Source organism: Trachurus japonicus, chromosome 11, assembly GCF_045865225.1.
Source record: "Trachurus japonicus isolate A0001 chromosome 11, Traja_1.0".
In the NCBI taxonomy this organism is placed as follows: Eukaryota; Metazoa; Chordata; class Actinopteri; order Carangiformes; family Carangidae; genus Trachurus; species Trachurus japonicus.
The window spans coordinates 6731704-6755788 of record NC_140917.1 but is presented as its reverse complement, the minus strand read 5'-3'; the positions used below and the strand labels follow the sequence as shown (position 1 = coordinate 6755788).

General features: G+C 41.3%; 4 protein-coding genes and 1 long non-coding RNA gene across 5 annotated transcripts in view; all 5 read left to right on the top strand.

Annotated features, from left to right (window-relative positions):
- LOC146978059 (major histocompatibility complex class I-related protein 1-like) overlaps nucleotides 1-24085 on the top strand; it is a 62426-nt gene that overhangs the window by 1865 nt on the left and 36476 nt on the right. Inside the window, exon 4 of the mRNA XM_085790797.1 lies at nucleotides 21081-21262. Coding sequence (XP_085646923.1) covers nucleotides 21081-21262 — 182 coding nt within the window. The remainder of the gene's footprint in view (nucleotides 1-21080; nucleotides 21263-24085) is intronic.
- LOC146978064 (uncharacterized) lies at nucleotides 563-19354 on the top strand. The gene is made up of 3 exons (XR_015037036.1): nucleotides 563-1151; nucleotides 18762-18779; nucleotides 18873-19354. It is a non-coding gene; the product is annotated as an uncharacterized LOC146978064 (long non-coding RNA).
- Nucleotides 2776-18378, top strand: LOC146978065 (major histocompatibility complex class I-related protein 1-like). The gene is made up of 3 exons (XM_085790466.1): nucleotides 2776-2983; nucleotides 3124-3402; nucleotides 18056-18378. The coding sequence occupies exons 1-3, from the start codon at nucleotides 2791-2793 to the stop codon at nucleotides 18376-18378; spliced, it is 795 nt and encodes a 264-aa protein (XP_085646592.1). The 5' UTR covers nucleotides 2776-2790.
- Nucleotides 7833-13413, top strand: LOC146978066 (major histocompatibility complex class I-related protein 1-like). The gene is made up of 5 exons (XM_085790467.1): nucleotides 7833-7993; nucleotides 9154-9420; nucleotides 9942-10220; nucleotides 11759-12072; nucleotides 13375-13413. Exons 1-5 carry the CDS (start codon nucleotides 7945-7947, stop codon nucleotides 13411-13413), a joined length of 948 nt encoding a protein of 315 aa, XP_085646593.1. The 5' UTR covers nucleotides 7833-7944.
- LOC146978063 (major histocompatibility complex class I-related protein 1-like) lies at nucleotides 20151-21023 on the top strand (the record flags this gene model as incomplete). The annotated part of the gene is made up of 2 exons (XM_085790465.1): nucleotides 20151-20427; nucleotides 20731-21023. Coding segments are annotated over 2 exons (570 nt in total), but the record flags the coding sequence as incomplete, so codon positions are not given.

The following is a 24085-nucleotide window of genomic DNA, read 5'->3' as shown; positions in this document are numbered from 1 at the left end:
TCACCTTGTTTTAAGACCTGAGTTGGTCTGAGTCTCCCTCTCTCCAGTCCCCCCCTCAGTGTCTGTCCTCCAGAAGACTCCCTCCTCTCCAGTCAGCTGCCACGCTACAGGTTTCTACCCTCACAGAGCCCTGATGTTCTGGACCAAAGATGGAGAGGAGCTTCATGAGGACGTGGACCAAGGAGAGATCCTCCCCAACCATGATGGATCCTTCCAGATGAGTGTTGACCTGGACGTCTCATCAGTCAAAGCTGAAGACTGGAGGAGGTACGACTGTGTGTTTCAGCTCTCTGGAGTGAAGGACGACATCGTCACCAAACTGGACAAAGCTCACATCAGGACCAACATGGGTAAGAGAGACATCATCCGGTCTTCTTGTCTCCTGAGCCTCTTTTCCCCCAGGTTCCTTAGTTTCTTTAAGCCAAAGACAAGTATCTTTAGATAGCACTTAGGCAACAGGAAATGAGCAACAGAGAAACTGAAAACTGAAGCTGTCGTTGTGCACTTACTGGAACAAACAATTGCAACAGTTGCCAACGTCTCCTTCTTTTTTTGGACTGCTACAGTCGCCCTTGAACACATCTACCGGCTTGTTTGGTTTGTTATTTAAATTGGCAATAATTAAGGCCTTACTCATAGACTTTTTTGTTTTTGCTTGTGTGGGACATCTGTTTAATACGAGTTGGAGATTATGCCACCGCCGCCGCGTCAGCCGGCTCCTCTTACTGGCGGAAAACATTGGCCTGCTAGTATGTTGATTTACATAGGCCTATGTTATGTTCTGCTATGAAGCCAAGACGGCGATCATTGAGGGTGGTGAGTGTCCATCTTTCCACACTCAACTTTTTGACCGTTATGAGTGCAGAATCCAGGTACTTACATCACACTGCATTTTGCCACACTAGTCAATGTGAACGCACTTACTTACTCCAAATAGTTAGTGTGAGTATGGAAGTATTCAAATTGAGACACAACAATGAACGCTTGGTTTTGTTAAGCTGCAACAATGTTGATATAAAGTGTAAATATTATTGTTCTGGCTCCAGTTCCTCCCTCAGAGTTTCCTGTCGGTCCTGTCAGTGGAGCTGCTGTTGTTGTGTTGCTGCTGATTCTCTGCATCTGTGGACTGATGTGGAGAAAGAAGATACAAGGTCAGCAACAATGTTGTTATCCTCCAGTGATGAAGTCAGGATGAACCTGTGACAGTCCTGTCCTTCATATTATGGGCTGTTCTCTGTGAAAGTCACTTATTTTCTTTGACATCATATCTCTCATTTGTATTTCAGGGTTTCAGCTTGTTAACAGTAAGTATTCTACCTGCTGTCTTTTCTCTCAGCGTATAAGCAAGGGTTTCATCTCCACCCTTTATTTCCTGTTTGTCTTTGACTGAAGGACGGTGAGGAAGAAAAGGGGATGCTGCACTGACATGTAGCTACCTGAAGCAGCTCCAGGATCAGCACTCTGGACAGTGATCTGGAGATTCTGCCATTTTGAAACTCCTAATTTGTCTTTAAGAAGAAAGAACTGTGACACTATCTTATGAACATTATTAATGTAAAAGTTGTTGCACTGTGATTGGATGATGAAGGATGAAAGAGTCACAGTGTGTAAAATTGTGATATTTTCAGCAATATTCAATATGTTTCATGACACTGAGAAAGGAGGAAAAAAACATACAGTATGTTGGTTGTAGTTTTTATGTTTGACCACTAGATGGAGCAGTAGGACAGGAAACGAGCTGCAGGTGCGAGATGGGAAGCAAACAGTTTCTGATGGTTTGGCAGCTTTTTGTTTTAACATACAGTAAAGACACTGAATGGAAACTTACCTGTAAGGAACTGTGTTTGGTGGCTTTAGCACCTTGTGAGACAATAAATCACAACAAAAAGATGTTACTATTTTCCCGCCTACACCACTGACTTCTTTATTTCTCACACTTTGGAGCTGAAACATATTTTAAAGACCCTGTGAGCTGCACAGGTGTGAATTTTGTGGGCACTGGTGTTGTTCCTTTCGTGCAGCCACATTCAGACCTCTCTCCTCCCCTCGGCTGTCACTGTTTCCTTTCTCTGTCGACATGTGAGCAGCTGTGTGAGTGTGAGGTTTGAACAAGTAGCTCCCATACAACATGATGGAAACAATATTTGTGTTGCTCCTCTGCTGTCACGCAGCATCTCCAGGTAAGATCACATTTTATCGTAACATCTCAGGAACTTTTACACTGAGGTCGTGCCTCTTTAGACCTTTTGTCAAAACTACAACTCAAGGCTGTGCTGCTGAATCTGTTACATCCCTAATGTACAGACCAGAAATGGCAAATAAAAGCCGAGCAGCAGCAGCACCAATGTGAGCAAGTGAGGGGGGAAATTTTGAATAATAAGGAGAAAAGTGATGAGTGCAACATTTAGGAATTACTGGGAAAAAGGTGCATTCTCCAAATAAAACCAGATTATTGATATAGTAACTACTTCTACAAATGAACTTTTATCACCTGCAGTTGCAAGTATATTTATCATTTTATTGTGTCTGTTTAATCATGTGACTCTGCTTTAGAGCAGCCTGTGCTTTAATTTCTGTAACATGGGGCATCGTTTCTGGTAATCTGAGGTGGGGTGCACAAGAAAATAGATGAATGATAATAATTTGTTCAAAAATTCATCTTATTTTATGATTTATTTTTATGCATTTAATATTCATTTGTGAAAATGTGTTTCAGTGACCCACTCCCTGAAATTTTTCTTCACTGGAGTTTCTGGAATCCAAACCTGGCCGGAGTTTGTTGCTGTGACGATGGTTGATGATGTTGAAGTGATTTACTGTGACAGTAACAGCAGAAGAGCTGAAGCCAAACAGGACTGGATGACAAAACTACTGGAAGAGGATCCAACACACATGGACACACTCACTGAGGAGTGTCGTGTTGGTCAAAGCTCCTTCAACTCCAACATGAAGGAGTGGATGCAGCTCTTCAACCACATTGAAGGTAAATTCATGTCTCACTATATTTATGCAAAGAAATCTAGAGTTCAAACATGATCATTGTGATTGTCAATTTGTGTTTTGTCAGTTCATTCAGTTCGTAGTTGACAGTAGTTTCTGTCTCTGTCTCTGTCTCTGTCTCAGGCGTCCACATTTACCAGAGGATGTTTGGATGTGAATTGGACGATGAGACTCAAGAGGTTTCTGCCTATAACTACTATGGTTACGATGGAGAAGACTTCTTAGCATTTGATTTAAGGACAGAGACATGGATCGCTCCAACACTACAGGCCGTCTTCATTAAACAGAGGTGGGACGAGGACAGAGCTTCATTAATTCAAATGAAGAACTTCCTCACCCAGCAGTGTCCTGAGAGACTGAAGAACTATGTGAATTATGGAAGGAGCTCTCTGATGAGAACAGGTAGAGTCTCATGACCTGATGTAGATTTAAACAAGTCATTTAACATCACAGTGAATATGGAGTAAAACACATTTTTCTCTCTCCAGCCCCCCCCTCAGTGTCTCTCCTCCAGAAGACTCCCTCCTCTCCAGTCAGCTGCCACGCTACAGGTTTCTACCCAAACAAAGCTGTGATGTTCTGGAGGAAAAATGGAGAGGAGCTTCATGAGGACGTGGACCAAGGAGAGATCCTCCCCAACCATGATGGATCGTTTCAGAAGAGCATTTACCTCTCATCTGTCAAAGCTGAAGACTGGGGGAACTGTGAGTGTGTGTTTCAGCTCTCTGGAATGAGGGACGACATCGTCACCAAACTGGACAAAGCTCACATCAGGACCAACTCAGGTAAAGCTGGAATCAGACACATTGGTTGTTTTATTGATTAATTTCATGCTGTGCTGATTTGAGATTTTGATTGAGTGTTTTATCTTTTTGACATTGATTCATTGCCTCTTACATCACTGAGGTAAACCATCAGCAACACTACAGCAATGTGTGTTCACTGCAAGCATAGCCTATATAATGATCTATAATGGGCTGTAATGTTACATCCACTCAGTGAAGTGACATGTGAATGCTCTATAATTTCCCTGATCAACCAACCAACATGACTTCCTGTGAACTGTGGTGAACACACCGGTTGTTTTATACGTGTTCTTCTGTACAGTGGGTAACAAATCGAGAACAGTTTCACCACTTACAGACAGAAAAACACCAAAGCTTCAACAGTCTCTCTCTGCCAGATGACCTCACTTCTGCTAGTGTGGTTTAGTTGATGTGTGGTTGTGTGAGGTCGTCATGCAAACTCAATACATTTGGAATATAGATTTGTAAATAAACCTGCTGTATAACTGAATCAATGTGTCAATTAGTTGTGAGGAGCAGCAGGGAGCACTGGTGCAGAAAACAAAATGCATTTCAGACCCTTTTAAAAGACGCTAGCTGACACAGTCCATCAGCTGCTTGAATGTTCACTTAAATTTTCTGTTGTTTCAGTTGATCTTACAGTTCTCTACATTGCTATCCTGAGAGCTGTTGGGATAGGTCTCCTGCTGGCAGGGTGTGTTACTGGAATAATCTTCTGCACGAGAAAACAGAAGTGAGAACCAACTCTTTTACTCTTTTCAGCGACCCACAGATGTTGGCATTAACAGATGCTTGGGGAGAAACTTTGGTTCATGATCAAACACAAAACAAATGCTGCAGCCACACTTTGTGTTTATTGCCAATTATCATGCTAACACATCAAAGTAACATGGAGAACATGGTAAACATTATACAGTATACCTGCTAAATATTTATTTAGCACTGTAGCTACATAGCCAGGGAAGAGTAACTCCTCTTGTCCTGTACATACAGTGTAGTGTCAAGTGATTCAAGTTTTCTTGTCAAGTGATATAATTTGTGTGTTTATAAAAACAAAAGGTGTTTTACTCTACACCCTAGAGGCTAAATCTGGTACAACCATCTTTTCATTGTTTCATTGTTTTACAAGTGACTAATGGTATTGTACACTGTCCTGCTATAATAAACTAAAATTATAGCTGCTGCGCAGCGATGGGTCGGGTCCGGGCTACTTTTGGGCAAATTTTGGCAATTCTGAGCAACAAACAGGAGAATAGGAAGACAAGACAGTTGTCCTTATAATGTCCAATTTGGACCAGTTGAGGGTTGAACCCACAACCTCGGGAACCAAAGACCGTTGCCTATCGCACTGAGCTAATTGACAAGTGGGAGTGCAATAGTGGCTTCACAAATTGAGTAAGCCATTCACTGTCGTGTAGGCAGATTTGAAACCACAGTAAAAAGAAAAATCAGTTTTTGAGGTAATGATATGTATTTGTTAAACATCTACTGTGACTCTAAGATGTTAGGAGCCTTCGCACATAGTCCAGTCCAAGCTATTTGGATTTTTAAAATTAGAAGCTTGCTGTGATGCCACCATTAGGACAATTGTCTTGTGTTTCATGTTGAGGACAACTGACATTTTGATCTGTCATCATCATCATCATCACCCTTGCTGGGACTCGAACCCACAGCCTCTGACACCAAGAACCAGCTCCTAACTCACTGAGCTAATTGGCTGGTAGTGAGACCTGCTGTGTAGCTTCATTTATCCACTCAGGTGGGCCAGTGCCCGGGCAGCTGTTGTAAAGGCAGATTTCAAAAATGGTCATAAAGTCAGAAATTATGTTATCTAAACAAAAATCTGTTAACACATAAATTGCATTTAGACAGCAAAACAGCTTGAGGACATGTGACATTTTGATCTGTCATCATCATCATCATCATCATCATCATCACCCTTGCTGGGTCTCGAACCCACAACCTCTGACACCAAGAACCAGCTCCTAACTCGCTGAGCTAATTGGCTGGTAGTGAGACCTGCTGTGTAGCTTCATTTATCCACTCAGGTGAGCCAGTGCCCGGGCAGCTGTTGTGATGAAATGGTCAAAATTTCAGAAATTCAGTCATCTAAACAAAAATCTGATAATACATAAATTGCATCTTGACAGCATGGAAATGTTGGTGATTTGTTTTTAATGATAAGTGTTTTGCTTCATAAGAGAAAATCTGATGTTTAAAAATTCCACACTCACATTGATTGCAGTTGTTCCCATGAGAGCAGAATTCAAAATGTTCTCAAAAATTCAGTTTTTGAATTAAAATTCTGATATTTGCCAAACTTCATTAACCATGACTCCAGAATATTCTCATTTTTTTTCAGGAAGTTTGAAAATGTATTTAGCAAGAATTTGATGGTATATGTTTACAGTAGTGTTTACAGTCAAACGTTTTCATGCACTGTAGGCTCAATTTTTGCTTAATCAAAAATCCGAGAAACAAGTTTTGTGGAGGACGGTCTGGAGATGCTCTGTAGCAAGTTTGGTGACAATTGAGCAAAAATTGTGGGAGGAGATACATTTTAAAAGTTTTACAGTTATTGAAAAAAACAGAGTGATGGACTTCATAATTTGTAATGAGTTTAAGTGGACAAAAGTTTCAGCAGTATTGAGGCTACATTGTGGTGAAGTTTCAACACTGTAGCATCTACCGTTGGTTTGGTAGGAATTTTTAAAGTTTTTAAATTTAAACGCTTATTGTGCCCCCCCTAGGAGGGGGGGGCACATGTCCTTGGAGTTGAGTGAATCTGGCATGGGGTCGGATGTTTCTGTGAAGTTTGGTGAGTTTTCGCCCATGGGAAGTATGACTTCCTTGGAAGAAGAAAGAAAGAAAGAAAGAAAGAAAGAAAGAAAGAAAGAAGAAGAATTCCTAGGAATACAATAGTGTCCCGGCAGCTTAGCTGCCCGGACCCTAATTAGATGTAAGGGTGTGTTTCAGTACTTCACCACTAGATGGCAACACCACTTTCCCACCATTCTGTAATCTTCAGCTGTTTATATTCAGTGTGGCTTTTATAATGAAAAAAAAGTTATTATTGTGTGTTTTTGTTTTTTTTAATCAGATGTTATCTGTTCTTAAAGGTACAGTATGTAAGAAATCTAAAGCAACTGGCCGTAAAATCCTCCTAATATGTCACAGAGACTCAGGAATAATGTTCATATAACATGATGAACTCACCAACAACAATAGTACAGCCAGAGTATTCGCATAAAAAATCTTTTTTTGCAGACTGCAAATCATGTTTATGTTTTGAATTTACGTGTCGGCATGTTGCGCCACCTAGCCCTCTCTCCCAGTCACGGCGGCGTCAGTGGCATTTCAGCCTCTGGTCTGCTTCCACTGAGCTGCTGCTACGACTGGGAGAAAAAACAAGATCACTGTGTTTTGAATTTGACTGCAGTAACCGTTTTCGGCCACATTCTTACATATGGCACCTTTAACTTTCTATTTTGTTGCATTTAATATTTAGTTGTAGAGGAAGAGAACCACAGATGTTGTGACTTGTGTTTTAATGAACTGAGTGAGTTTGTAACGATCACAAAGAAGACAAGTGGAGTCAAGCTGGAGCCTCATACTTAACATTGTTGACATTGACCCTGATGATGTGGATTAAAAACAGAAACAAGTAAATCGGGTTCTTTTTGAGGAAACAGTTACAGTCTGATGGAGTTAAAATCCAGTCAAGTAGAGAAAACAATGTGTTTTGATTATTGAATGAGTTCATCTGTGCAGCTGTGATATGTCATCACTGTCAGGAAAACTACTCTGCTGCTGCAAACTTCATTATTGTCAGTGTTTGATGAGTGATATATGAATAAAGTTGGTCATTCTTCAGGTGAAGACTTGGATCAAGTCAGTTTCTCTGTGTTAAGTGTGACTTGAGCAGAAAACGAGCTGAGACAGAGTGACACTGAACTTTACACAAACATGAACAAAGTGGGATGTTAAGGCCCTGATCACCCGCAGGTAGCTACTCACGGGTGAGCACGTCTAAAATATGCACTAACTTCATCACAACCAGGAAACAAATGTGAAATAAAGAAGGAAAACCAACAGATTTTTGGCTGAACTTCGGTCGAGCTCGGTCTGTCAGAAAAACATGGAGAAGCTCCTGATACTGCTGCTCTTCTGCCACGTAGCATCTGCAGGTAGTGTCATTACATGTATTTGTATATATATTTTACATGTAATTAGTTGGTAAAAATGTTATAAGATCCATATACTATATATTATCTATTATCTTTTTAAACACAAGCAACTGATTATGTGTGAAGATTAAAATTACAACTCGACTAGACATGGAGAAGCAGCATATAGCTGTACTGCTGCACACAACTGGAGCAAACCATGCAGCAGAACTGAAATCAGCCCCAACTCTAAGCACTTTTAAATCCAAATTATAAACATTTTTCTTTTCATGTGCTTATGGCTGACCTCTTGTAAGGAACTTTAAACTTTATCTATTTACTTTTCTTCTACTTTTTTAGTCCTCTTTGCTCTTGCTTTTAATTATGTTTAATGTTTACAATATTTTTTGATTTTTTTTTAATTTGTTTGTTTTTATGCTGTTCATTTTAAATGTTTTATCTTTATGTAAAGCACATTGAGTTGCCTTGGTATGAAATGCGCTATATAAATAAAGACGCCTAGCCTTGCCTCGGAGTTTGGGAATGCACTGACCAAGTTCAAATTTCAGAAATACCATTAAAGGTGCAACGGCTACTTTTAGCTATGGTCGACGCAACACAAAGAGGAAATTTTGAAAAAAGCAGAGGCCACTGAATTAATGTATTTAATACTGTATGTGTGGCTGTATTGTTCAGGGCCTAACAAACCACATTGTATTTTGAAATGCGGAAGGGGATTTGAGCAAGGAGAAACTCCCATGCAGATCGATTGGTCAATTTCTTTGTAGGCCTGCTACAGAGAATGTATTTTTTTTGGTTTCTTTTGTTCCTCGGAACAAACCAGAGTGGACATGTACATCACACCAGCGAGGGCAGGTGCAGAGTACAAAAAATAGGCAAAATAGGACAAACAAGGGTAGGACTCGCAACTCTGCAGGACTCAACGTATCACTTTATTGTAGTGACGTACGTTTCGAGCAGTGAAGGTGTGCTCTTCGTCAGACCAATCTCCTCGACCATAGCTTTAGGTTATTTAAACTGATTAGAAAAACTTAAAAACTGATAAGAAAAATAATTCCTAACAATGAGGCTATAATGCCTCATTCATTTTTTAATGTCTTGTTCTTATTGCGATTGATCAAAAGTTAAAAAAATCCGCTTTGATCATCTTCATCCCACAGTCCAACACTCAGTGAGGTTTTACGCCATGATCTCCTCTGGACTTCCAAACATCCCTGGTTACATGGCTGCAGGGGAATTTGAGGAAGTTGAGATGGGGTACTATGACAGCAGAATGGAAAGAGTTGAGCCCAGACAGGACTGGGTGAAAAAATTAATAGAGAATGATCAAGAAGAGTGGGAAACACTTACTGGTGGCAGCAGAAATTATGAGCAAATGTTCAGAGTGGACACAGCCAGTTTCAAGCAGCAGTCAAACCAAACTGACGGTATGTTTGTCATAACATTTTTATTACCTGATTTATTGGTTTATTTCTTTCTGTTTTTTGTTTGTTTGTTTGTTTTTACTTTAAAGGGATAGTTCAACATTTTGGCAAATTGGCCCATTGCCATAATCCCTATAGCCATAGCAGTAGGTTCGTTAGATGAGGGAAACCAAGAAATCCCATGAGCCTCCGTAGCGTAGCTCTGAGCAGCTCACGGCTCTGCTCCGCCGTTCTAAAAATAGCTTGCACCGACAATTAAAGGTAACGAACACTGCTATGACGATAGGGATTATGACAATGGGCCAATTTGACAAAATATTGAACTATCCCTTTAATAGAACATAATAAGTCCCACATTACTGGTATTCATATTTCTGTTTATTTTTATCATCTATCATTTATGTCACTGGTCAGAACCTGACTCTGCTGGCCATCCCGCTCCACTGCTGTGCAGACTTTAAGGGTCAGATGAGTTGTTGTGAAATGACACTCTGCCTCTTTATCTCACTCTGTCTTTGTCTCAGGTCTTCACATCATCCAGCAGATTTTGGGCTGTGAATGGGACGATGAGACTCAAAGTGTTGATGGGTTTTTACAGTATGGTTATAATGGGGACGACTTCCTCACATTTGACCTGCAGACTCTGACGTGGATCGCTGCAAACCCCTGGGCAGAAACCATCAAACAAGAGTGGGATGGAGATGCAGCTAAAATTCAGATGTGGAAGAACGCCCTCATCAACCTTTTTCCTTCCATACTAAAGAAGTTTTTCAACTTTGCAAGTGGTTTCCTAAAGAGAACAGGTAGAGTCACGTGACCTGGCATCTCCTCTATTTCTAAGTAAGCGGAATGTTTGTGTTAATATAAGTCTTAAATAGAAGTTAATAGAAGTCTTAAATAGTTATATCTTGCACTATCTTGGTGGATGTGGAAGTTGGTGGATGACGTGTGGGAAGTGAACAGTGAATATTGGAAGAGGGGGAATGGCATAAAAAGGGACAGAGAGGCTTCTTTTCAATGTCACCCTGTAATCCAACACACTTCATCACTTCCTCTCTCTGTCATCCATCCCTCCGCCCCTCCGGTATATTTTCCTCTCCTCTCTTCATCTCCCCCTTTCACTCTCTTACCCCCTGCTGCTTAATATTCTGTCTCACAGGCAGGTACATGCATTTTTCTCCCAGGAACGATGTTGTCACATTTATGAAGGTTCCAGGGGCTGCTGCCACCGCCGATTGAGTCGCAGCTCCAGAGCGGCCGCCTCTGAATGCTCCTCTTTTGCCCGTTTTCCTTGCGACTCTCCACAAGGCTAATTGGTTAGTTAGAGCAATAAATTGTGCAGGAGGCACAGACAGACTGAACTGGAGTGTATCATTAAGTTTTTAATTGCGCCGAACAGTTGCAATCACTTATATAGAGTGTTTGGTCTGAAACACGGGTCTGTCAGTCACTCTGCTCTGCTGTAAGCCGAGGAGAAAACTTTCCTTGTATCCTACAACCTTTATCCAATGAGGAGAGAGAACGGCATGAAGGGGCGGTCCTCTCTGTCTGTGCAGCCAAGGGATGCGCGTGAATGCACGACCGGATCGCTTACTTCTGCTTTAAATTAATGACCATGAAGGTTTTTTTTCATAAAAAAAGATGTACAAGTAAGATCATTTTTTTTCAATTTTTTTAAAATTAAAAATAGCCACTTAGGCCTACTTCTGAATCATGAGTATGAATATTGATATAGACGATCATTCCATTTCATACTTATATTCCAGTGTAACGGAGGTCCGCGGGTATAGTCACAGTCACGAGGTACCAGTAAGGATAAGTGACAGCGTGTGTCGGTTAGCGGTACTTTAGTTAAACTCATTCACCCATAAAAGACGTGCTAATCCACCTGTCAAGTAATCATTAACTCTTGGCGAAAAGGTTAGCATTGTCACCCACGGAGACCCGAGTTGGATCCCACTCAGGGCAGGCCAGAACAACATCGGTCACACCAGCACACTTCTTAAAGAAAGTAGTTTGTAGATTCTTTTTCTAAAGATTTTCCATGGAAAAAATGATTTGATGCTAAACAAAGCATTGTCAGAGATGAAACATTTCCCATTTAAAAGTCTGTGAGGTATTCATTTGAATTTCAAAATTAAACAACATAATACACTCTGGGTCACAGAGAATTCTCCTTCACTCTCGATTAGTCATCTCATCTAATTTATCCTGTGACCCTGTCAAACTTTATGGCACCAAGCTAAATAATGGAGTTAACTACAGTATTTTCATCATGAAAGAGACATTTACAACCTCATCCTGATAATGATGATGATGTGTTGTTTTTAAAATCCTCCAGTCCCCCCCTCAGTGTCTCTCCTCCAGAAGACTCCCTCCTCTCCAGTCAGCTGCCACGCTACAGGTTTCTACCCTCACAGAGCCCTGATGTTCTGGACCAAAGATGGAGAGGAGCTTCATGAGGACGTGGACCAAGGAGAGATCCTCCCCAACCATGATGGATCCTTCCAGATGAGTGTTGACCTGGACGTCTCATCAGTCAAAGCTGAAGACTGGAGGAGGTACGACTGTGTGTTTCAGCTCTCTGGAGTGAAGGACGACATCGTCACCAAACTGGACAAAGCTCACATCAGGACCAACATGGGAAATGTTGGAGTCAGAATTGATCAAGGTGATAAACAATTTAAACTTTTTTTCCACATTCATACAGAAATAATCTACAACAAAATTCACATTACAGACCTTAGGAGACCTAGAAGAAAACGATGTGTTCAGAAGGGCCCTAGTTTCCTAGACCAAGCGAAGTCTAAGCGCAGCGCAGCTTCGCCACGCCAATGAGGCGTGTCCAGGTCCATTTTGCAAGTTTGGTGGGCAGCGCAGTCCGACTCAGGCCAGCGCAGACCCTCCCCTCGTCCCTCCTACCGGCGCAAAACGGCAAAGGGGGAGGAGACAGGGCGGGAGGGAGACAGGAGGAGGAGAGAAAGGCGTGAAGTGGGATTAACACAGCCGATTCGGATCTTCACCAATCAAATGAGCTCCTCTCCTCACCTTTAACTGCGCCGCGGGCGATGCGCACTGCAAGTTTGTCATTTTATACTTTGACATGGACGGAGGAGACAGCGACGCCAGTGGCCGAACCTCTCCCAGGAGGAAACAACTGTTTTGGTCCGGAGGTCCGAGCTCAGAGTGACCGAATAATGAGTTTACTAATATCCTTAATCAGGTTTGATTTAATACACTGAGAACCGCTGCCCAGAGTAAAAAACAACAACTAATAAACTAATAAAGAAACTCACATTTATTCAAACCCTGTGTAAGAAAGATGAGAGGTGTACACTAATCACAATATAAACAAACACCATGCGTAACAGGGATGAAATCAGCGTAAAGGACGCTCTCTCTCTCTCTCTCTCTCTGTCTGCCTGTCTCTTTTTTTTCTGTGATGAGATGCTGAGTATAGGCTATATACTGACTATCTGATACCAAGGCTGTTGTGGTGGGCTAAGAGAGATGATGATTTGTGTTTTGTTTTTCAATACGGCTGCGTGACGACGCGGTCGCTCGCCCGCTAATAAATTAATAAGTAAATAAATAAATAAAGCGGATCATCACAACGGCACAGTGCGTATCTCAACACGGCAATGACATGCAGTCATCCTCCACCCTCAGTCCTGCTCTTGGGACATCCACAGCTGCTTTTCAGTGCCAGCTCGTCCCTGCTGTGAAACTTCCTGAAACTTCCACTGCGCCAAGCTGAATCTGTGACGCCTCCCCCTGCTGCGCGGCCACACCTATCTCAGCGCAGCGCGATCTGCCAATCTGACCTTGAGCCAGGCTTTGCTGGTCGAAACTTGCATTACACCGGCTGTGCTACAGTACCTTGCGCCACCTGCGCTGCGCCACCAAACTAGGGCCCGAAAATCCTGCACATTTGTTGTGTCTCTTCCTGGTCTGCAGCGCCTCACTGTGGAGAAAAGCTCAAAGTGCAAAGAGTGAAAAGACTCAATAACAATCTGCAAAGCTTCATCTTTATGTTTATTCATGTTTCTGTCAGAAAACTGATGAGTGGATGAATGTGACACATGATGAACTCATGAGTCTCTGCTCTAACCTGCTTCACCTGCACATTGTGTGATGATGGTTTTGTTTCTTTGTGTTTTGTTGAACAGAGAAGTCCAGTGTCACGACCATCGCCGTCGTCGTTGCAGTGGTTGTTCTTGTCGTCGTCCTCGTTTGTTCTGTGGTTGGATTTCTGGTCTACAAAAAGAAGACAGGTGAGAGAGTCCAGCAGCTGAGTGGATGTTTGTGTCCAGGCTGCAACACTGAGTCAAAATGTGATAAAGCAACAAGTGACAAGACTCAGAGTCTGATGAAACTCTACACTTCAATATGAAAATGTTTGACAAGTCAACTTCTTCTTCTGTTTTCAGCTGAACTCCCTGCACCTCGTAAGTACAACTTGTTTTTCCTCTACTGCCTCTGAACACATGAACGTTACAGTGGGTTAAAGAGCTTTAACTAAACTGTCCAGACAGGAAGTTCAGTGTGTGATGATGAGTGGACTAACAACATGTTTGTGACTTTTACAGCTCCTGGTGACTCTGAACTCACTGAGAACCTGAATCCAACCTGAAGCTCTGGGATTATTTTCTGTAACAGAGTCTGAGTGACAGCTGCTTTTCTACTCTGAAGCTCTGAGAGTGTCATCTGTATATTTAGATCTGTACTTAAATGTGAAATAAATATATATTGGTAATGAAAAATATTTTCTCTGTATATTCACGTTATTATTATTTTTTTTTACAATCAATCATACGTCTAGATCCAATCATTTTTTAGACCAAGGTAGGACTGCCCGCCTGATTAACATATGACCACAGAAATGAATACTGCAGAAATAAAGAAATACAGTATAACTAAAATTACTAAATAAAAAGTAAAAGTACTTTGTCATTATCATCATGTGAGAAAGTGATCTGAGTTTACTTTAGTAGCAGACAAGCTGAGACAGAGAGCTCTGAAGAAACAGAACAGAAAAAACTGGTGTGCACTTGTACAGAATAATCTTTGACACGAGTCACAGATTCCCAGAGACCCAGTTCATCGCTATGGAAACACATTTTTGATAAGAATTACGTCATGTCCTTTTGCACTTCATGTGGTGACGATGACATCACGTGCCAAAACAACACACCTGAACGTCAACACCTGAACCTTCCCCCCCCGAGGAAAAAGAGAGAAGTTAGAGCGTCTGTATCATCGGTCCTTTGTTTGTCTGGAAAAACAAAATGAAGACTTTACTGTTGTTTCTTCTTCTCTGTCACAGTTCATCAGCAGGTAGGATCACATTCAGATATTTAACTCTTCTCTTTACTTTCTGCTCAGCTCTGGATTTTGCTCCTGTGTTACACTGCTGCATGGTTTGTTTTCACTTTATTTCTAAAGGATTTTCAGCTGAATCTGACAGAATATATCACATTTATGATGAGTGTAGGTTTATATTATAATAAAAAAAAATGTGTCTGTTCTACAGTGAAACACATCATAGCGTTTTTCTCCACTGTATCTTCTGGAGTCACAAACCTCCCTGAGTTTGTTGGTGTTGGACTGGTTGACGACACTGAGGTAGGTCAGTGCAACAGCAACACAAACACAGTTGAACCAAAGCAGACCTCGGCGAAACGAGCGCTGGATGAGAACCCTGAGCACCTGCATTGGTACAAAAGAGAGTGTTTTGAAGATTTACCTCTCTCTAGAGCCAGGATGGACCAAATCAAGCAGCGTTTTAACCACAGTGGAGGTAGGTACAGTCTGTATTATGACATTAATATTTTTGCTGTTAAACAATGATCAATCTACAGATCATCAACATAATCATCAGTAAACATTAAGGAGGGTGAAGTTCAGCTGAAACTTCTCATAAACCTCTGAATCAGTGACAGATTCTTTAAAGTAAAACAGCTTTGTGTTGTTTGTTCCCTGTGTCACTTTGTTGATGTTACTACACACACTAAACACACTAAACTACTAAACACATCAGAGTCCTGAAGTTCTGCATTTTCACACTCTGGAAACAGACTCTACACATGAGGAACTTCATAGACTCTGTCCTCTCCTACGTTCTTCTGACACCAAACGGAGACGAGGCCACTGCTCTTCTAACTATCAGTTTATAATGAGTCTCTGACACTGAGGGAGTCTTCATGACTGGACAGTCTGATGTCAAAGGTTTTCAGTCATTACAAAAGTCAAAGTTGAAACACTGATTCATCATGTATTCCAGTAAATTCTACAACATGTTAGAAAGCCCACATTGTTTACATGATATTTGCCTGTTTATACTCTGTTTGCATTGTAGGTTTAATTTGTCCTATGCTATGTTATTGAACGCAGTGGAGTCTTAATGCACCACACCTGTGTGTGCAATCTGTGTTTTTCCTTTAACCTTCTCCATACGGCCGAGAGCGGACGTTTTTTCCTTTGTTCTTTTTCATCATTCTTCTGTATTCTTCTGGTGTGACGGAGCGCCGTCACACCAGAAGAATCACCGGTCCGTGCCCAGCGCATGGCGCATGGCTCACGTGAGAGACGCTTATGCTCGCGCGCGCACACACACACACACATATGAGGGGCCGTATAAGCCATAATTCATTCTTTCACATGTATGTATGTGAGAGTGAAAATATATGTATGTGTAAGGAGAATGTATGTGTGTGACAGTGAAAATATATGTATGTGTAAGGAGAATGTATGTATGTGACAGTGAAAATATATGTATGTGTAAGGAGAATGTATGTGTGAGTGAAAATATATGTATGTGTAAGGAGAATGTATGTGTGAGTGAAAATATATGTATGTGTAAGGAGAATGTATGTATGTGTGTGACAGTGAAAATATATGTATGTGTAAGGAGAATGTATGTGTGTGACAGTGAAAATATATGTATGTGTAAGGAGAATGTATGTATGTGTGTGACAGTGAAAATATATGTATGTGTAAGGAGAATGTATGTATGTGTGAATGAAAATATATTTATGTGTAAGGAGAATGTATGTATGTGAGAGTGAAAATATATGTATGTGTAAGGAGATTGTATGTATGTGTGAGAGTGAAAGAATGAATTATGGCTTGTACGGCCCCTCATACACTCACCGCCTCCCCACACAGATGAACAGGAGTTAAAGCAGATATCAGTGGAATGTTTTTGTTAATATAAGTCCTAAATAGTCCTATTTTCCGTCAGCAATCACTTACATGAAGTATTTCAGCCTAAACACGAGTCTCTCCGTCACTCTGCTCTGCTGTAACCCGAGGAGAAAATTTTCCTTGTGGGATACAAGTGTTATCCAATGAGGGGAGAGAACGGCATGAAGGGCTGTGTGTGCAGCCAAGGGATGCGCGTGAATGTGGTGACGTAGCACGAGGACCAATTGATGCCTGACAAGGGCGGGGGCTGCTAACTCATGGTGCGTTCAAGGAAACTCGTACTTTGTGTTTTTCCTTCCTGTGAAGTCATACCAGTTCGATCTGGTACGAGTTCACGGGTCGGAAGTTACGAGTGGCCGTTATAGGGAACTTTCACAGACAACAGGACGGTAAAAACACGAGCTACGGGTTACCTGGAACACTACCAAGTCGTAGTTGTGACTTGAAGCTGTAACTTACGGTTTCAAAAGCCTGCCTTGAACACAGCATTAGCCGAAACGGCCGTGCCGATGATATCTGCTTTAAACTAAGACACTACCCACATTAATATGACCCAATTCTCTATAATCACTGTGGCTGTTGAAAAATAATGATATTCATTAATTATATCACAAATACTAAAAACAGAACCATAACCAACCAAAATATAAATAACAAATCCACTCCCCAAATCACTGAGGGCTCCTATGGATATATACAGAAAAAAATCACTGATTATCTGATTTTGAATCCTGACTGAGCAACAGAGAAAGGTCTAACACTGATCATCTGACCAGATGGTGACATCATCTGTCCTTTAACTGTCTCTGTCTCAGGTGTCCACGTCTTACAGAGGTTGAGTGGATGTAAATGGGACGATGAGACTGGAGAAGTTGATGGATTTATCCAGTTTGGTTATGATGGAGAAGACTTCATATCACTGGACCTGAAGACACTGACATGGGTCGCTCCAAAACCACAGGCTGTTGTCACCAAACTGAGATGGGATGCTGAGAAATGGAGAACCCAGTACACTGTGAACTTCATAACTCAGATTTGTCCTGAATGGTTGAAGACATACATGAACTATGGGAAGGAGTCACATGACCTGATGTAGTTTGATGATCACAACAATGTTGATATTGACCGATCAGACTGAATCACCACTGTATCATCACTCCTCAGTCTGACATCACCTTGTTTTAAGATGTGAGTTGGTCCTGACCAATCAGGAGAGACTGACCTGTTTGGTGCTCTGACATCACTCTCAGTCGACTGGTGATAGTCAGTGAACAGTTAGTGTGAGTGAAGTCTCTTCTTCACTGTTAGAAGAGAGAGATGCTGTTGTTGTTATGTGGAGCTGTCAGAAGATGAATGTGTGAGTCTGAACATGTAGTGGAGACCAACGACCACCAGTCTAACTTACCTGTTGTCTCTCTCCCTCTCTCTCCAGTCCGTCCCTCAGTGTCTCTCCTCCAGAAGACTCCCTCCTCTCCAGTCAGCTGCCACGCTACAGGTTTCTACCCTCACAGAGCCCTGATGTTCTGGACCAAAGATGGAGAGGAGCTTCATGAGGACGTGGACCAAGGAGAGATCCTCCCCAACCATGATGGATCCTTCCAGATGAGTGTTGACCTGGACGTCTCATCAGTCAAAGCTGAAGACTGGAGGAGGTACGACTGTGTGTTTCAGCTCTCTGGAGTGAAGGACGACATCGTCACCAAACTGGACAAAGCTCACATCAGGACCAACATGGGTAAGAGTGACATCAGCTGATCTTCCTTTCTTCTGAGCCTTTTTTCCCATAGGTTCCTTAGTTTCTTTACGCCAAATTTTAAGACAAGTGTCTTCAGATATCACTTAGACAACTTGGTTTTGTTAAGGTGCAACAATGTGAATATTATTGTTCTGGCTCCAGTTCCTCCCTCAGAGTTTCCTGTCGGTCTGGTCAGTGGAGCTGTTGTTGTTGTGTTGCTGCTGATTCTCTGCATCTGTGGACTGATTTGGAAAAAGAAGATACAAGGTCAGCAACAATGTTTTTTTTCCTCCAGTGATGAAGTCAGGATGAACTTGTGACAGTCCTGTCCTTCATATTATGGGCTGTTCTATGTGAAAGTCAATTCATTTCTTTGACATCATATCTCTTATTTGTATTTCAGGGTTTCAGCTTGTTAACAGTAAGTATTCTCCCTGCTGTCTTTTCTCTCAGCGTATATAATAAGTAAGGGTTTCATCTCCACCCTTTATTTCCTGTTTGTCTTTGACTGAAGGACGGTGAGGAAGAGAAGAGGATGCTGCACCGACATCATGTAGCTACCTGAAGCAGCTCCAGGATCAGCACTCTGGACAGTGATCAGGAGATTCTGCCATTTTGAAACTCATCTAAAGAACTGTGACACTATGTTATGAACATTATTAATGTAAAAGATGTTGCACTGTGATTGGATGATGAGAGTGACAGTGTCTAAAATTGTAATATTTCAGCAATATTCAATATGTTTCATGACACAGAGAAAGAAAAAAAAACATACATATGTCGGAGCCATAATGTAGTTTTTATGTTTGACCACTAGATGGGGCAGTAGGACAGGAAACGAGCTGCAGGTGCGAGATGGGAAGCAAACAGTTTCTGATGGTTTGGCAGCTTTTTGTTTTTACATACAGTAAAGACATTGAACGGAAACTTACCTGTAAGGAACTGTGTTTGGTGGCTTTAGCACCTTGTGAGACAATAAATCACAACAAAAAGATGTTACTATCTTCCCGCCTACACCACTGACTTATTTATTTCTCACACTTTGGAGCTGAAACATATTTTAAAGACCCTGTGAGCTGCACAGGTGTGAATTTTGTGGGCACTGGTGTTGTTCCTTTTGTGCAGCCACATTCAGACCTCTCTCCTCCCCTCGGCTGTCACTGTTTCCTTTCTCTGTCGACATGTGAGCAGCTGTGTGAGTGTGAGGTTTGAACAAGTAGCTCCCATACAACATGATGGAAACAATATTTGTGTTGCTCCTCTGCTGTCACGCAGCATCTCCAGGTAAGATCACATTTTATCGTAACATCTCAGGAACTTTTACACTGAAGTTGATGCCTCTTTAGACCTTTTGTCAAAACTACAACTCAAGGCTGTGCTGCTGAATCTGTGACATCCCTGATGTACAGACCAGAAACGGCAAATAAAAACCAAACAACAGCAGCAGCAATGTGAGCAAGTGAGGGGGAAATTATTAAATAATAAGGAGAAAAGTGATGAGTGTAACATTTAGGAATTACTGGGAAAAGGGTGCATGCTCCAAATAAAACCAGATTATTGATCTTATAGTATCCACTTCTACAAATGAACTTTTATCACATGCAGTTGCAAGTATATTGATCATTTTATTGTGTCTGTTTAATCATGTGACTCTGCTTTAGTGCAGCCTGTGCTTTAATTACTGTAACATGGGGCATCGTTTCTAGAAAATGGATGAATCATAATAATTTGTTCAAAAAATTAATCTTATTTTATTATTTATGTTTCTGTATTTATTATTTATCTGTGAAAATGTGCTGCAGTGACCCACTCCCTGGAGTTTTTCTTCACTGGAGTTTCTGGAATCCAAACCTGGCCGGAGTTTGTTGCTGTGACGATGGTTGATGATGTTGAAGTGATTTACTGTGACAGTAACAGCAGAAGAGCTGAACCCAAACAGGACTGGATGACAAAACTACTGGAAGAGGATCCAACACACATGGACACACTCACTGAGGAGTGTCGTGTTGGTCAAAGCTCCTTCAACTCCAACATGAAGGAGTGGATGCAGCTCTTCAACCACACTGAAGGTAAATTCATGTCTCACTGCTGAAATATTTTCTGTTCACGTTTGTTATGCAAAGAAATCTAGAGATCAAACATTGGAACATTAATGTGTTTGTCAATTTTTGTCTTGCCATTTCATTCTATTTGTTAAAATTCTGAGTCTGTTTCATGTTGTATAAAAGTGAATATTTCCAACCTCTTTGCTATAGAATTAGTGATTGAAATCATCAGTCATGTACTGTTAAACTTGAGTAGCCTAACAACATGTTATTTCACATTAAACAGTTTCAGTTTGTAGTTGACAGTTGTCTCTGTCTCTGTCTCAGGCGTCCACATTTACCAGAGGATGTTTGGATGTGAATGGGACGATGAGACTCAAGAGGTTTCTGTCTACAACCAGTATGGTTACGATGGAGAAGACTTAATAACATTTGATTTAAGGACAGAGACATGGATCGCTTACAAACAACAGGGTGTTATCATTAAACACAGGTGGGACAAGGACAGAGTTTCATTAATTCAATTGCAGAACTTCCTCACCCAGCTGTGTCCTGAGAGGCTGAAGAACTATGTGAACTATGGAAGGAGCTCTCTGATGAGAACAGGTAGAGTCACATGACCTGATGTAGATTTAAACATCATGAATATGGAGTAAAACACATTTTTCTCTCTCCAGCCCCCCCCTCAGTGTCTCTCCTCCAGAAGACTCCCTCCTCTCCAGTCAGCTGCCACGCGACAGGTTTCTACCCAAACAAAGCTGTGATGTTCTGGAGGAAAGATGGAGAGGAGCTTCATGAGGACGTGGACCAAGGAGAGATCCTCCCCAACCATGATGGATCCTTCCAGATGAGTGTTGACCTGGACGTATCATCAGTCAAAGCTGAAGACTGGGGGAACTGTGAGTGTGTGTTTCAGCTCTCTGGAATGAAGGACGACATCGTCACCAAACTGGACAAAGCTCACATCAGGACCAACTCAGGTAAACCTGGAATCAGACACATTGGTTGTTTTATTGATTCATTTCAAAAGATTTTCTGTACAGGATTTTTTGCTGTGCTGATTTGAGTTTTTGATTGAGTGTTTTATATTTTTGACATTGATTCATTGCCTCTTACATCACTGAGGTAAACCATCACCATCAGCAACACTGCAGCAATGTTTGTTCACTGCAAGCATAGCCTATATAATGATCTATAATGGGCTGTAATGTTAAATCCACTCAGTGAAGTGACATGTGAATGCTCTATAGTTTCCCTGATCAACCAACCAACATGATGAGTGATGTGTTTACTGCTGGTGTGATTTCCTGTGAACTGTGGTGAACACACCGGTTGTTTGATACGTGTTCTTCTGTACCGTGGATAACAAATCGAGAACAGTTTCACCACTTACAGACAGAAAAACACTAAGGCTTCAACAGTCTCTCTTTGCCAGATGACCTCACTTCTGCTAGTGTGGTTTAGCCGATGTGTGGTTGTGTGAGGTCGTCATGCAAACTCAGTAGATTTGGAATATAAATTTGCAAACATACCTGCTGTATAACTGAATCAATGTGTCAACCAGTTGTGAGGAGCAGCAAGGAGCACTGGTGCAGAAAAATGCATTTCAGACCCTTTTAAAAGATGCTAGCTGACACAGTCCATCAGCTGCTTAAATGTTCACTTCATGAAGAATATTTTCAGCACTTTGTCTTCAACCAGTCTGAATAAATATTCTGTTGTTTTAGTTGATCTTTCAGTTCTCTACATTACTATCCTGAGAGCTGTTGGGATAGGTCTCCTGCTGGCAGGGTGTGTTACCGGAATAATCCTCTGCACGAGAAAACAGAAGTGAGAAACAACTCTTGTTCTCTTTTCAGTGACCCACAGATGTTGGTGTTAACAGATGCTTGGGACTCATTTCTGTATTACATTTTTTCATCTTGCACCATGGCCGGGTCCAAACTTTAATGAGAGAAACTTTGGTTCAGGATCAAACACAAAACAAATGCTGCAACCACACTTCTGTGTTTATTGCCAATTATCATGCTAACACATTAAAGGAATAGTTCACTCAAAATTGAAATTTTTACCAAAAAACCTGTCTTCGTAACAAAAAGACACACCAAAAAACATCCAAATACCTCCATGCTGCTCATATGTAATGTCCGTCTTGTATTGAAGCCCCGAAATGCGAAATTGTTCCGAAAAAAAAGAAATAAGTCTATATTTCAAGCTTGTTTGTAACGGAAGCTCCTCTTCCTGGTCCGTCCAAATCTCACACAATTGAGCAGCAAGGAGGTATTTGGATGTTTTTTGGTGTGTCTTTTTGTTACGAAGACAGTTGGTATCCATTTGCAACCGTCATATGGACATGCACTGCTACGCCGAGACCCCCTGTAACTCAGAGAAGCCACGGAGGACTCTGAAACTTCTCCCAGCCCTTAGTCGACATGAGGGTGAGTAGATAATGAGTGCAATTTGAATTTTGGGTCAACTATTCTTTTAAAGTAACATGGAGAACATGGTAAACATTATACAGTATACCTGCTAAATATTAACATAGCACTGTACTTAGCCAGGGAAGAGTAACTCCTGTTGTCCTGTACATAGTGTGTTTCTGTTTCTTGTCAAATGATGTAATTTGTGTGTTTATAAACAAAAAAACAACAACATTTTACACCAATTAGATGTAAGGGTGTGTTTCAGTACTTCGCCACTAGATGGCAACACCACTTTCTCACCATTCTGTAATCTTCAGCTGTTTATAGTCAGTGTGGCTTTTATAATGAAAAAAAGTAGTTTTTTGTGTGGTTTTGTTTTTTTTAATCAGATGTTAAATGTTCTTAACTTTCTATTTTGTTGCATTTAATCTCTAGTTATCGGGGAAGAAAACCACAGATGTTGTGACTTGTGTTTTAATAAGTGAGTTTGTAACGATCACAAAGAAGACGAATCAAGCTGGAGCCTCATACTCAACATTGTTGACATTGACCCTGTTGATGTGGGTTAAAAAGAGAAACAAGTAAATCGGGTTCTTTTTGAGGAAATTGTTACAGTCTGATGGAGTTAAAATCCAGTCAAGTAGAGAAAACAATGTGTTTTGATTATTGAATGAGTTCATCTGTGCAGCTGTAATATGTCATCACTGTCAGGAAAACTACTCCGCTGCTGCAAACTTCATTATCGTCAGTGTTTGATGAGTGCTATATGAATAAAGTTGGTCATTCTTCAGGTGAAGACTTGGATCATGTTTAAGTCAGTTTCTCTGTGTTAAATGTGACTTGGACTTTGCAGCAAACGAGCTGAGACAGAGAGTGACACTGAACTTTACACACAAACATGAACAAAGTGGGATGTTAAGTCCCCGACCCTTTACCTTCATTTAATGTGGTCAGGTCCAGCAATGTGGTATGACAAACTCCTATCAATTGTGCCTTATGAAAGGTTATCCCATGTGTTGCAAGGAACCTTAGATGAATTTGTTAAAGAGTGGACCCAGAGTAGACACGGTCGCGCACATCCAGTTCAATAGGTGCTGGCCTCAAAGAATGTGGACAGGAAAAGCAAAAAGAGGAGACCGCACACATCAGCTCCCTTCTGTGCAGATTTATTAGCACATCAATAGTAACGTTTCGAGCTCATAGCTCTTCATCAGACTAACTCATACACATAGGACGCCCCGTTTTTAAACCTGCCCCCG

Bases quoted from the DNA above. Each gene is read 5' to 3' on its own strand.
- LOC146978065 (XM_085790466.1), top strand. From the start codon at position 2,791: ATGGTTGATGATGTTGAAGTGATTTACTGTGACAGTAACAGCAGAAGA. The intron at 2,984-3,123 runs GTAAATTCATGT...TCTCTGTCTCAG, and splicing joins GCTCTTCAACCACATTGAAG to GCGTCCACATTTACCAGAGG. The intron at 3,403-18,055 runs GTAGAGTCTCAT...CTCTCTCTCCAG, and splicing joins GAGCTCTCTGATGAGAACAG to TCCGTCCCTCAGTGTCTCTC.
- LOC146978066 (XM_085790467.1), top strand. From the start codon at position 7,945: ATGGAGAAGCTCCTGATACTGCTGCTCTTCTGCCACGTAGCATCTGCA. The intron at 7,994-9,153 runs GTAGTGTCATTA...TTCATCCCACAG, and splicing joins CTGCCACGTAGCATCTGCAG to TCCAACACTCAGTGAGGTTT. The intron at 9,421-9,941 runs GTATGTTTGTCA...TCTTTGTCTCAG, and splicing joins GCAGTCAAACCAAACTGACG to GTCTTCACATCATCCAGCAG.